This window comes from Gopherus flavomarginatus, chromosome 1, assembly GCF_025201925.1.
Source record: "Gopherus flavomarginatus isolate rGopFla2 chromosome 1, rGopFla2.mat.asm, whole genome shotgun sequence".
Taxonomy (NCBI): Eukaryota; Metazoa; Chordata; order Testudines; family Testudinidae; genus Gopherus; species Gopherus flavomarginatus.
In genome coordinates, this window is record NC_066617.1 from 272,496,743 (window position 1) to 272,511,287 (window position 14,545).

The 14,545-nt window shown below is 41.6% G+C and overlaps 1 protein-coding gene across 10 annotated transcripts in view; it reads right to left on the minus strand.

The window, feature by feature from the left end:
* Positions 1 to 2,009: 2,009 nt before the first annotated feature.
* MBNL2 (muscleblind like splicing regulator 2) overlaps positions 2,010 to 14,545 on the minus strand; it is a 172,651-nt gene continuing 160,115 nt past the window's right edge. For 6 of the 10 annotated variants that reach the window (XM_050950253.1, XM_050950190.1, XM_050950233.1 and 3 more), the window contains one exon: positions 2,010 to 4,866. In XM_050950253.1, the coding sequence (XP_050806210.1) occupies positions 4,739 to 4,866 (128 nt within the window). In that variant the 3' untranslated portion in view covers positions 2,010 to 4,738. The remainder of the gene's footprint in view (positions 4,867 to 14,545) is intronic. The other 4 variants (XM_050950244.1, XM_050950224.1, XM_050950206.1 and 1 more) reach the window with 1 other exon arrangement.

Genomic DNA, 14,545 nt, shown 5'->3' on the forward strand with positions numbered 1-14,545 from the left:
TGCTTTCCCCTTTGGGAAAATGGAGATACACTCATGTTTACTCACTTTTATAAAAGGCTGAGAGATCTATGCAGGAAAAAGGCCACAATGTGTAACTAATTAATTATTTTTTCAATACATTTGTGAGCTACATTGCACAGATGACAATTGTGTCATTATACACAATAGTGTGTATACACACAGAAGTGGCATAAAGTAATTGTTCTTGTAGAGGTAAATCCATGGAACACAATCCACCTCAGAACACAATCCACAAAGCCAGCATGCTAGGTGGGGAGCTGCCTAAGCTAGCCAATGGGCTATGTGAAAAATAGGGTGTGTCCTAAACTCCACCCCTCTCGGAGATAGGCACCTAAATCCAGGTGGCAGGGAGGTGCTATCTCTACAGATGATCCATAGAAAGGAACCCCTCTCCTGGAGTCAGGTCACTTAGATGGCTAAGTTGTTTTTGGGGAGAATGAGCTAGACAAACACATAAGTCCACCCAAAGCAGCAGGGAAGTGGGTGTTGGGAAGGACCACCTTTATAACACTTTGTTCAGTGGCTGGGGTGAGGATGATGTCCCTTATAGCCTTTAACCCAGTGGACAGGGTATTTATTCACCTGGGATGTGGGTGACCCCTTCTGCCTGACAAGACGGGATTTGCACAGGAATCTACCACCTCTCAGCTGAGTGCTCTTACCACTGGGTTGTGCAATATTCTAATGTGGAACGCCTGCTGTCGTTCCTGTTGAAGTTGTTCCACTTCAATTAAATAATAATAATAATTAAATATAAATTAGGCCAGTGAGAGAATGAGACAATCTATAGCCAAGTGGTTACAACAGCAGTTGGCAACCTCTGGCATGCGGCTCGCCAGGTAAGCACCCTGGTGGGCTGGGCCAGTTTGTTTACCTGCCACGTTTGCAGGTTCAGATGATCGTGGCTCCCACTGGCTGCAGTTCGCTGTCCCAGGCCAATGGGGGTGGCGGGAAGTGCCGCAGGCCAAGGGATGTGCTGGCCGTGGCTTCCCACCTCCTGCATTGGCCTGGGACGTTGAACCGTGGCCAGTGGGAGCTGCGGTCCGCCGAACCTGCCCATGCAGCCGATAAACAAACTGGCCCGGCCTGCCAGGGTACTTACTCTGGCAAGCCGCGTGCCAGAGGTTGCCGACCCCTGGGTTACAACAACCACCTGAGAGGCAATAGACCCCTGTTCAAAACCCTTCTCCTCATCAGGTGGAGGAGGGACTTGATCCAGGGTCTCCCACAAGCCAGGTTAGTACCTTAACCTCTGGGCTAAAGGCTATAAAGGAGCTGTTTTGTGTGTGGAGTTGGATGGTCTCTGAACACATCTGTTAGATTGGGTCCCTTGGCAAGACTGGCAAGATAAGATAGTCTATCTTCCCCTGGTTTGTGAATCGCTTTGGGGCTTAGAGGGAGACAGCAGTGTGCATGCCCAGAGGCAGAAACAGAACACCTAACCAACTTCTAATGCAAAACCTTAGGAGTGCATTTTTCCACCTACACGGTTATGTGGCAGTCAAGCCAGATGGGGTTTTATGGAATGCAATCATGGCTACAATGTGACTTAGGTGCCTAAGTCTGGGGGTTAGGGGCTCAAAGACCTTTTTGGATCCAAGCCTCAGTGCAGTGGAACTGACGGGTAGGGAACCCACACCTGGCAGAGAGGGGCATTCTCAAGATTAGGGCAAGGCTAGTAGATCTGCAACTACATACATACACTATGCCCATTCCCTCCTAGAGATGATGTGCACAGCAGTTGTGGATGCTGCTGTAATAGCTCCGGCTGACTAGGGGGAAGGAGAAAAAAAGGAGAATTCCATCCCCCTGCAAGTCATTGTTTGCTCATCGTAAGCCAGGTCATTTCATTTTAGGGTATTTCATCTTTGTTACTTGGTTTTAAAAAATACCATGCTCATCTTCTTCTGACTTTTGGCTCTCTTTACTTGTTGCCCCAGTTGCTCTTCTCGAAGTTACAACACTGAAAGAATGTTGTGCTGCTGCAATCATTTTAAAATGCTTCTTTTTATTTGAGCGGTTGCACATTGGGTGAATGAACTTAATGTTACAACAAAAATATAATAGATATTTAACAGATTGCTAATGGTTACCGTAAAAGGCAGGAAAGAAGGGATTTCTTTAACTGTTATTGAAATATTCAGTATAAGTGCAGTCAATTACATTTTGTATGAAAGAGGCAAATGATAAGGTATTTTGGTGAAGTGCTGTTTCATTTATAGAAAATAAATACTGAGACATCTCAAGTAACTTGAAATCATGTCTCAGCTCTAGTATTTACTATTTCGATGTTGGCCCATCTCATGGTTCTTTCTGGGGAGTTTGTTTATTTATTTATTAAAATTAAATAAAGCATTTAAGGTTTACTCATCATCATTATAGTTTCTTTTTAAAACATATAAAAAAAGTTTTGGCAAATAATTTTTATACAGAAAAATAGTTTTAGATCTTCCCAAATTTGTAATTGTTCTAAAAATTATTTGTTAATAAATAAAATGCAGAATCTGTTGAACATTTATTTGCACATCTGTGTAATTGCCTCCTTATGTTAGCACAGATCTGTACTTGTACAGTTTTTAGGAATATCACAAAGTTATAAAGTTGGAACGTGGATCTCATATTAAAAATACATTTTCTCTTTTGTTTTGTAGGTTTGTCTGAATGTCACGAATGGGCAAAAAATAGTAGTACTGAAGTAACTGTAAAAAACTATAGAATAATCATCATGAAACATAAAAAGTTTGCACAAAACAATGTTTTAAACAGTCCTCTACATAAAATATTTAAACAATCGGGATAATTTACCATTTAGTCTTGTACAATAAGCTACCAAAATGTCTAAATGAACTATTATTAAAAACAAATAAAAACAACTTCGACAGATATAGGCAAGTTGCAATGTCAACTACCTAGTAATAATGACTGAGAAAGTCTACAAATATTAGTGTTTCAATAGTACATAATGGTGATACCTTAACTGCTAAAGTAACAGGAGTTAAGATACATTTTTTTCCACAAAATAAAACAAATGCAACGTTACAACCACTATGTTAATTTTACAATCAGATTGTGATTTTTTTTCTTTCGGGTGATCAGATCTACAGCTTTAATATAAATAGATAGTAATTAGACATTTGACAAACAAAATTTAGAACGGAAAATAATTTCCTACACAACTAATCATACCGTTAGTGCCTCTAGTGCCTTTCAGAAAAGGCAGTGCTGCCAACGTTTAAAATAGTTTACAATCAATCTGAAAAGGTTAAGTTAAAATACTGCAATCACTAACTATGTCCACATAGAAAACTGATGTTGCCAACAATTATACATAATATTCACTTATAACAGCTGTTTTCATTTTTAAACAATTTTAAAACTACGTACTTGTGAAATGTGCAACATACAAAATGTAAAATATGAAATATTTGGTACAGTAGTGCTGGAAACAAATCTTAAACCAAACCTAAATGAAATTTTAATTGTACATATATAATTACCTTGTAAATCAACAATGTATTTAAAAAAGTAAACATTAAAATCTGTTTCATCCATATATATGTATGTATGTATATATATAATATGTATATAGTTGTATTAAAGATATCTTCATATTTCTGTGACATAAAATATGTTTTTAAAGAAAAAGGTTAAAATAACTATTTTTTTTTCTCTCCATGCTGTAATCCGGTTACAACCCTTTAATTCAATTTTAAAAAAATGCAAGAACAGTAATGATTTATTAAACTGAAACTCTCCCTACATTTTTAATGTTTAGTTAATAATGTAGATTAAAGTCACTTATCAGGTTTTCAGTGACTGAACTCAATTTTAGTTAAATTAGGATATCTTACAAATCTCCTCATCTGCAGCCTTTTTGTTGTTGTTGCTCTTGATAGAAGTTACCTAAGCAGCAACTTGGTTCTTTTAGGTAACCTGACTGAGAGTTTAAAAGATTAGTCACTTATTGTGGATTAGATTATTGGCATCAGCCTCACTTCCTTCAAGTCTGATGTGGCAAAATTTAGGCACTTCTGCAAAGTCTCTTTTAAAAACATTATAAATATACTCGTAAAATAATATTTAAGACTCTGTTGTTTGGGGGTATGAAGTTCATACCGTGCAAAGTTTTAATTTTTTTCTGCTGTCCCATGATTCAATGCAGCTTCTCTATACAAGTCAAATATCAGCTTAAGTCTAGCTAAAGAATTTGTGCTTTACGTTGGATTTACTATTAAAATTTTAGATTTACAGGGTGATGAGCAGGGTCCTGGGTTTTGTTTCACTTCCTTTCTTTGTACTGGAGTCAGCAGACTAGGGTAGTAAACACAGGACTTCTGGTTTTTCTGCTCGGTTACAACAATAATTAGGGTTAAAAATCAAACCTGCAACTGGGATATATTTTAGTCAACGTAAACTGATTATTGCTAAACTTGAAAGATTCATAAAATTGTGAATCTTATAACACTAAATTAATGGGGCCATTTGCATTAGCTATAGTTATGGAGATAATAAATATTCCTATGAAGTAAACTGTGTTTATAAAAATCTTTAAAAGTAAAATGTTACCTTTTATGTCTTGAAACATCACAGCTGGTATCAGGTAGTTAACTATTTTAGGCTGGAATATATTAAGCATACCATATGTAATATTCATATATAATACAGCAGCACTAGCTTTTTAGAATTTCTGATCTGTCCATAAGAACAAAATCTTTACTTAGCATGCAGTTTGTGGCAATTCTAGAGAGGAGGAGACAGGATAGTATGTACAATAACAATGTTTTGCCATTCTCAATGAGGTCTCTTGACATTCCATTCCATCCCTGCTGATTATTTCAGGATTATCTGTAAAGAAATGAAATTATTATTGAACTTTTCTATGATTTTATTCTTTTAAAAGAAGGTCACTACACTACAATTTAGGCTTTGGTCTATTTAAAATTAAGACAGATTACGCAAGGTTTTCACTATCGACCTATGTTGGGTTTAGGAGTCTGCATTTCACCAACTTGTCCTTTTCCTCTCAATTACAGACCCTCAGGAGGATGCAATCAGACAAAGTGGATATTACACTTGAAAATATCAGATATATTTCCCATTTTATTTTGATTTTATTTTATTATTTTATTTTTCCAATAAAAAAGTGAGAAAGAAAAATGTCAAAGTGAAAAGCAAAAGTGCAGTTATTGGGCCAATCCTTAGAAGTGCTGAATGCCCTAAACTCCTTGAAATCTCTGGGGGTTGAGGGTACTCTGCACCTCACAGGAGGGACTCAGGACCTCAGAGGACAGGAATAATTATTTGCTACAATTTTAAGGTTCAACTCCTTCTCCCATTAAAGTCAATGATGGGAATGGTGCGCTTTCCATTGACTTCCACAGGAACAGAATTGAGTCATGAAAGTTGTTGGGCTGGATGCCTCAAACAAGACAAGACAAGACACACAGCAACATTTTCCTAATTCTTACTTTTTTTGGCAGGTCAATGAAGTGAAACACCTTTCCCATGTAATGACTAATCCTGCTAGTGTGACATTTCACTATACTAGAGCCCAAGAGTGCTGGAACCTGTTTTCTACCGGTCAATCATTTTATTTCCCATACAGCAAAGGTTAACAGTATTATTTTATACCCTGTATAAGATACTTCAAACGCCTCTACTGTACAGTACTGAAAAACAAACCAGATTTCCATCACCCAAATAGACTAGCTACAATGCCCTTTCCTACTGGGTGCAACATCACCACCTGGGGGACATGCTGCAGTATCTCACCATCACCACGCCTCTATTTCAGAGCTAAAAAAGAAAGGCTCGAAAGCACAGGACATGTGCTGAAATGACTCTTTTTTTTCCTGTTCATTTGGGCACTCAACACATTTTCAAACCATATTTGTAGGTCATATATAACATAGCATTAAATAGTACTCTGTCCATTTACAAACTGTAGGCTTGTGCCATTGTTTACTGTGGTATTTATCTAAAAAAAATAAGATGCTTTGAAAATAACCCCAGCAACATACTACCTCTGACATACAGATCACCAAAAAGAAACACACTAGCCCATCATGGACAGCCCTTTATTCCAGCCACATATATGATTACTGATGAGGAGTGCTCCAAGAGCTGGCTGGAGCATGTCTATGTCTCTATCAGTTTGCTGCTGTAGGTACAGTATGCAATCAAGATGGTTTAACTATTAAAACCATCGTCCTGTGGGTACCCCAGAAACCTCAGCTCACATGTGCGGGGACAATGAACACCAAGGTGTTCCATTTCTCAAAGAAAGACAACTGTTAATAATACACTGTATTTCCAGGAGTGACATCAGTGTTGTCATGTATCTGCAAGTTGCACCGTTTTCCAGGTAGGAGCTCTGGAAGTGTTATGGTCTGAAGGTGGATCAGATACTCAAAATTCTGAATTGCTGCTTTTCAAGGCACTAGTTTGGTCATTCTGTTCAAACAGTCTGTTCTACAAGGCTGGAATAGCAGCTCCTACTAATGTTACTGAATGATCTACTTCAAACCTGGATTGTTAAAAAAAAAAAAAAAAAAATCAGTGCTACTCTGAGAGGAAAGGAATGCTCTGTATGACCAGCTGGAATCTACCTGCACCTATGAGCTTTGAACTTTCTGGCATGCCAACTTTTGTATCTTTATTATCTTTTATATTTTGGTGGGCTCTCGAAGCTTCAACCACAAACATACATCCACCGCCCCCAAAGGATTTAAAATCTAAAAAAGACAAGACACAATGGATGGATGAAATAAATAAATGAGTTGGGGAGAGCATAGGGGAGAATGAGGGAATAAAGATCTGATGATTATTAAACATTTGAATTGTGGTAGTGCCCAGACAAAAGCCAGAGTTGGGGCCCCATTGTGCTAGACACTGCCCATGGTGGATGTTTTAACATGGATTAACTGTTTGAACAATTTGTAGTCAGTTGGTAGCATTAATCGCAATTTCCTACCTGCTTCACCATTCTCAGATGGCAGTTTTCTGTATACATCACAGTTTTAAAGAGAAACCTGAAGAAGAATAAGGGAGTGCCTTTATGAATTTTGACAGAGAGTCTTTCCCCACCCAAGTGGCAGCATGGGAAAAAGCGTGAAGGTATTTGTAGGAGATGTGCGCATGCATAGGTATATTAGGCTTTGCCGACCCTACACCAGTTCCTCAGTTTCTTTTTGCCAGCAACTCCAACGGAGGGGCAGGAGGGTGGGCAATGGAATGGACATGAGCAACACATTTCAAAGAACAGTTATGAAAGGTAGGTAACCATTTTTCTTCGAGTGCTTGCTCATGTCAATTCCATTCTAGGTGACTCACAAGCAGTATCCTTGGAGGTGGGCTTGGAGTTCACAGCCAGCATCAAACCAAGCCTGCTGGGTAAGTGTGTAATGGGATGTGAATGTGTGGATGGACAACCAGGTGGCCACCCTACAGATGTCCTGGATAGGCACTTGGACTAGGAAAACTGCTGAAGAGGCTTGCGCCCTGGCTGAGTGGGCAGTTACGACTGCTGGAGGTGGCACCTTTGCCTGATCATAACAGCAGCGAATGCAGGCACTGATTGAAGACGACATTCTTTGAGTGGACACCGGACGACCTTTCATCCTGTTGGACACAGTGGCGAACAATTGCGTTGACTTGTGGAATAGCTTAATCCTTTCAATGAGAGGTGGCGAGAGGGTGGCCTTGCGTGCACAAGATCAGGTCTGCCATGGCTTGAAACTGAGCCTCAGGGAGGAAGGCTCTGGTCAGAGTAGTCAAGGACAGGTCCAATGAACTCTATGCGTTGTACTGGAATTGAGGTAATTTTTTTTCTGTTTATCAACAGCCCCAGGTCGCAACAGGTGGAACAAACCAGATCAAGATGCTGTCGCACCTGATCCCTGGACCAGCCTTTTATTAGCCAGTCATCAGGGTACAGATAAATTTGTATGCCTCGGTGCCTCAGGTAAGCGGCCACTGGTGCTCTGCAGTTTGTAAGCACTCTTGGGGCTGATGAGAGACTATAGGGCAGCACTGTGAATTGAAAATGGCAGTGACTCAACACAAGATGGAAGAAACACCTGTGCCCCAGGAAAATGGAAATATACATCCTTCGAATTGAGGGCAGTGTACCAGTCTCCCAGATCGAGGGAGGGGATAATGGAGGCCGAAGAGATCACGCAAAACTTTAACTACTGGAGAGACTTGTTGAGGTGGCGCAGGTTCACAATGAGTCTGAGGCCCCCTTTTGCTTTTGAGATTAGGAAATAAACAAGTCTGAATGGACCTCCTCTTCCACCCCCAAGTGTAGGAGGTTATCAGCCTCCTGAATGAGGAGTCGCTTGTGAGAACCCCAGGACCTCAATGGAGGCAGAGGAGGCAGGGGATGGAACAGCTTTCTAGCCTGCTGAGTGGTGTGCAGGCCCAAGGAACGGAGGGTGGCATGAGAGTCTTTGAGGCCATACAGGAATGCATCAGTCAGCTCCAAAAAGAGCCCTGCAACTTCAAATGGGAGGTCCTGAAGGGTAGTCTGCCTCTCTTGGGACAGCCCAGAGGACTGCAATCAGGAGCTGCGCCTCATGATCACCACAGAGGCAACCGCCCTGGCTTCCAAGTCCGTAGCGTCCCAGGCCATCTGGAGGGTGCCTCTTGCCACCGCTTTGCCCTCTTCCTCCAAAGCGGTGAATTCCCAGGCTTAGTTCTGTGGAAGGCCCTCCTTGAACTTGCTGATGGGGTCTGACAGGTTGAAGTTGTACCTGCCTAGCAGGGTGTGATGGTTAGACACCCAAACTTGCAGGCTGGCTGTCGAATAAATTTTCCCACCAAACAAGTCCAGCCTCTTGGCATATTTACTTTTTGGTGTGCCACTCGCCTGTTTCTGCCTGTCCCTTTAGTTAATGATGGACATTACCAGGGATGCCGCGTTGGAGAGTGGGTATACAAGTATTCAAATCCCTTTGAGGGGACATAGTACTTATTTTCCGCCTTCTTGGAGGTAGGCAGAATTGAAGAGGGGGTCTACCACACAGACTTGGCAATTTTAAGGACCCATGAATGGACAGGCAACGTGACCTGGGCCAGGGCGAAAGAGGGTATGAATTTAAAGAGGTCATCGGACTCCTCCGCTAGCTCCTCAACTTCCAAGTTCAGGTTGGCAGCCACCCTTTTGAGCAGGGTCTGGTACTCCTGGAAGTCGTCAGAGGGGCTACTCATTTGTGAGAGGCCCGCTACCACTTCGTCCAGAGATGATAAAGACGACTACATAGCAGGGGGAAATGGCTTCCCCTTGCTCGTCCAGGGATGACTGCTTGGGCGTCAGGGCCCGTTGTGTTGCCCCCACATCGGATTCAGCAGCATGCTCTGATTCAGGAGCAGACTGTGCCAGAGACAGTTTGTCTGATGTGCCCTGAGAGGAATGGTGGGAGTATGGGACTGGCATGCTGGGTACACCTCATGGGCTCCAGTACTGCCACTGGGCAGGCCACTGCCCCTGCTGCCACACTGTCACTGCCAGTGCCCTGCCAGTCTTGGGGGCCATCAGTGATTCGGCTCTCGTAGGTGAGGGGCTGAACTCTCCCTCTGGTAGGGACCACTGCCCTTCCGGCAACCAGGGCGGAACCGTAGATGCCTGAGTCTATCGGCTGACCCTTGTCTGCGACCAGTAAGGAGAGGGTGAGGACCAATGCCTGCCTGAAGAGCAGTAGTGGGGAGTCAGAGACCTGTGTCACAACTGGGAATGATCCTATACCAGGGGGATCGATGTCTGGGAGATCGCCTAGGCAATGGTGATCTGCACCATGGTGAACTCTGGCAGGAAGCCTGACAGTACCACGGGGACGCGGATCGGCGTAGTGACTCAGGTATCCCGTGCCTTGCAGGTGGAGACTTTGGCATCAGGGATCTATGTCTTCTAACCGGGGACTGAGGCTGTGTCATGTGGACCAATGCCTGTGGTCCGGGGATTGGGGTCGCTCCGCTGCTTTAGGGGTTGGTCCCATAACCACCTTGCCTGTAGATGCCGGGGCTTCAGCTGGGTCTGTCACCTGAATTGGTGTCTGCAGTGCCGGTCAATCTACTTGCTCTTTGGCCACCAGGCCCCCCTCAGGCACAGATAACCATACTAGGGGACGGGACCTGCTGCCAGTCCCAGGAGTCGGGTTCCTGGCTGGACTAGGGGGTACGGCCGCAGAGGTACCCCTAAGCAGCTCTGGAGCGGACACAGGGCCTGACACAGGTCCTTTGCCCAAAGTTCACTTTTTCTGTAGCACAGCAGGCCCTTCAACTTTGACCACTTCTTGGCACCGGCAAGGGAGAACAGTGCCGGATGGATTCCGGTGCCAATGGTGCTGATGCTGAGGTGCTGAGCGTGGAGTCTGATTGAGAGGGCTCCGAGGTAGGATGAAGCACAGCCTCCATGAGGAAGGCCCTCAAGCAGATATCCCACTCCTTTGGAGTTTGAGGGTGAAAGTTTCTGCAGATCCTGCACTTATTCTTTCTATGGGGCTGCATGATGAACATGGCTTAAAGTCCTAGCTGAGGCAAAGTTCCTGCCAGGACTCTAATGTTTAAACTACTACTCTAATATTTAACTTAAAGATCTAATTAAAAGCCTATCAACTAACAACAAAGGAGACAGAACAATGGACTGTAAGAACCACTAACACTCTTGTGATGCAAGACAAGGCACTCCAACCAACCATCACAGGTGGTAAGAAGGAACTGAGAGGACATAGAGTCAGCAGCAGCTAATATATCAATGCAAAGAGCGCAGCACTGCTGGGGGCACTCCAGCTGACTCTACGGATACTGCTAAGGCAAAAAACTCATGACTGTGCATGAGGGCATGCACACACTTAGAATGGAATCAACATGAGTAAGCACTCAAAGAAGAAATAGTATTTTTCAATTCACCTCATACAAGTACTGTAGTGCAATCTTTTTATCATGAAAGTGCAATTTACAAATGTAGATTTTCTTTTGCTACATAATTGCACTCAAAAACAAAAAACAAAACAATGTAAAACTTTAGAGCTTACAAGTCCACTCAGTCCTACTTCTTGTTCAGCTAATCACTAAGACAAACAAGTTTGTTTACATTTATGGGAGATAATACTGCCCACTTCTTATTTACAATGTCACCTGAAAGTGAGAACAGGCGTTTGCATGGCACTTTTGTAGCTGGCATTGCAAGGTATTTACATGCCAGATATACTAAACATTCATATGTCCCTGCATGCTTCAACTACCATTCCAGAGGACATGCTTCCATGCTGATGACACTTGTTAAAAAATAATGTGTCATCAGCATGCACTCATGTCCTCTGGAATGGTAGCTGAAGCATGAAGGGACATATGAATATTTAGCACATCTGACACGTAAATATCTTGCGGTGCAGGCTACCACAATACCACACAGATGCCTTTTTAAATTTCAGGTGACATTATAAACAAGAAGCAGGCAGCATTATCTCCTGCAAATGCAAATAAACTTGTCTTAGCAATTGGCTGAAAAAGAAGTAGGATTGAGTGACTTGTACGGTCTAAAGTTTTACAGTTTTATTTTTGAATGTAATTTTTTTGTACATAATTCTATATTTATAAGTTCAACATTCATGATAAAGAGATTGCACTACAGTACTTGTATTAGGTGAATTGAAAAATACAATTTCTTTCATTTTTTACAGTGCAAATATTTGTAATAGGAGAAAGTATCTACACATGGCCAATTCATTCATATCTACAGCAAGCCCAGGAATGCGCTTTCCTGTCTATGAGTGAGTGTGCTTGTTCTAAATTAATTGCAGAAAATGCACATTCTGCCACTGCAGTGATACAAGTCAATGAAAATAGCATTTCTAACAAGAGTAATATATTCTGACAGACTGATGGCCTAGTGGTTAAAAGCCTTGTTAAATATTTATGTATGATTGTGGTGGATTTAATGGTATTTACATATGATTTTAGAGGCAACCACTGTGAGGACACTCTTCTTTTCCCTCCTCTTTCAATATTTGTGTAAAGTGGTCTAATAAAGACCAAATTGTTTGTATCAGTAGGCCACTGTGTAGATTCAAAGCACTGAAATCACGTGAGGTGTCTGAGGTTCCTAGGTGCTAGATGATTGTTATTACCCAAGCAATCAATGGTAATTTCAAGCATGCTGGACTTCTCTACAGATTTGCCTCTAAATATCCAGAAATATTTACCCCTTCACATCTCCTATCCTTAAGAATAATTTTTGGAACATAAAGGCCAAAATTAGCTTTCATTGCTATGAGTTCCAGCACAGCACTTTCTAGTTTTTACAAAGCCCCAGGAATAAGGGATTCTCCAAGGTTTCATAATGGTGGTGAAGTCGATCATGCAATATATGTTTATCTTTTTAAGAATTAACATAACTTGGGCTATGACTAATCCTGAATCAGTTTCTGCAACGCGTTTAAAAGGAGTGACAGCCAGGTAGGAATTTTTTTTAATCACTGTCTTCAGTTCCCTTGCAAACTAGCAACCAGCATACATGGTAGATAACTCCAAATTAGCTCATAGTTGCCTCAAAAGAATTACTAAGAGTTTGAACTTGCTGGTGAATTTTGAGATGAAGTAGAAAATCTGAATGTGTCTTTTAAAATAAATTCCAACTTTTAAAACCTCAGATAACTTTTCTTGAGATCCAGAATAGCAAGTTCATGGTTTTCACTGAGACAGTTTACAACAACATAAAGAGCATCTTCTCTGACCTTGAAATGCACATCATTTAAACAGCTGATATTCATTGCTGTACCGTACAAATACTGGCCAACCAGTTTTGATTTGAGGTCTACTGCCTTGATCCTTACAACTGTGTGACATCAGCTGTCTGAATATCCAAAGCTGGTACACAGCAAAGAGAGTACAAGATTTCCCATGCTGCACAAATCTGATGTACACCGACTCTAATTACAGACCTGTCATTGAATCCATCAGCAAGTGCCGTAAAAAACTTGCTTTTTGTATGTATTTGAGACACATCCCTAAAGAGACTGAGATTACATCTACGAAGTCTTTCATTCCACAGATGTGAGTATATTTTGAGCCAAGATTAAGGCCATATCTTTAAAACTGAATTCATGTTTTGTGACTGTGTAAGTGGTGTTAACAAGATGGTAAACATTTGGCTCTCCCCCTATTGCACGTTGCAGAGCTATCTTGGGAAAGGAGCTTCTTGTAGACAAAATGACAATTTGTGCATTTCACATGAGCAGAAGAGCAGTCACGTACATGTAGGCAAAACATTTTAAAGGTCTTACAGACACTTACAAGAGGACTGCCTTTATCAAAAAGCTTATCACATTTTCTGAAAATTACACGAAATATTTAATTTTTTTGACACATAAACCATAGGGATTTATAGCTTTCAATGAGTTGTGGAAAAAGCATCTACATCAAAGCTTCTCATATTCCTATCCCATGTGCTATGTCCTTTACACTTACCCCTCTCCTGGTTCAGGCGGATTTATTAATTATTATTACTATTACTATTATTATTATTATTTTTACCCGCGAAGACCAAAAGGGTGAGTAGATGTGTTCCAGACATTGTTTTTTTTAAAATAAAAACAAAATCAAATCTGTTATTATCTAATTTTTAAACAGTCCCACATCTTGTTTTGTCTTTCTGATACCCCTTCTGGATGTCTATCCAGCATCTCCAGATCAATGTGGCCAAAATTCAGCTTTTGATCTGCCCCTTCAAATCTTCCTCCCCAATCCCAATGTATCTGTTACCACAGATAAACACCATCATTATCCTAGTCACTCAAATATATAATCTGGGCATAATCTTGAACCCTGCCCTCTCTCTACATTCAGACAGTCATGCCATATGCAAGTCGTGCCGTGCCTACCAACATAACATTTTAAAGAATCTGCTTCTCTGTCTGTCTAGATTGCCAATGCTCTAGTTCAGGCTCTCAGTATCTCATGCCTTCGCTACTGTAATCTCCTTTCTGGTCTTGACACCAATTATACACTTCATCTGAAATCCAGGCAAAACCTGCTATGAGGATAATCTTCCTGGGTCACTGTTCTGACCACATTAGACCCCTCTTTACATCCCTCCTTTGGCTCCCTTTCCTACATCATATCAAACAATCTCCTGGTATTTACATTTAGTTCCATGCAGTCTGTAAGATCTGTCTTACTGAGCTACCAATTCCCACTTTTGCTTTGCCAGTGATACCAGACTTGATCACTCATTTGTCCATTTCTCTCTCAATCATCTCTGCACTTTGTACAATGTCACCCTCCCCCCACCCCATGCTTGGGGAAACCAGCTCATCAAAATTCATACTCCCTTTAAATCTCTCCTTAAAACTTACTCTTGCCTTGACTGCTACACACCACTCCTGTGTGCCTGATTAGGCAAGCAGTGAGCTATGACTTCTGTTTGCTGCTCATGTCTGTTCATTTTATTGTTACCACACCCACCTGGTGTGCCTGTTTTGCTGTCCGCTGCATTGCCTCAGACCTAAAAACTGTGAGCTCTCTA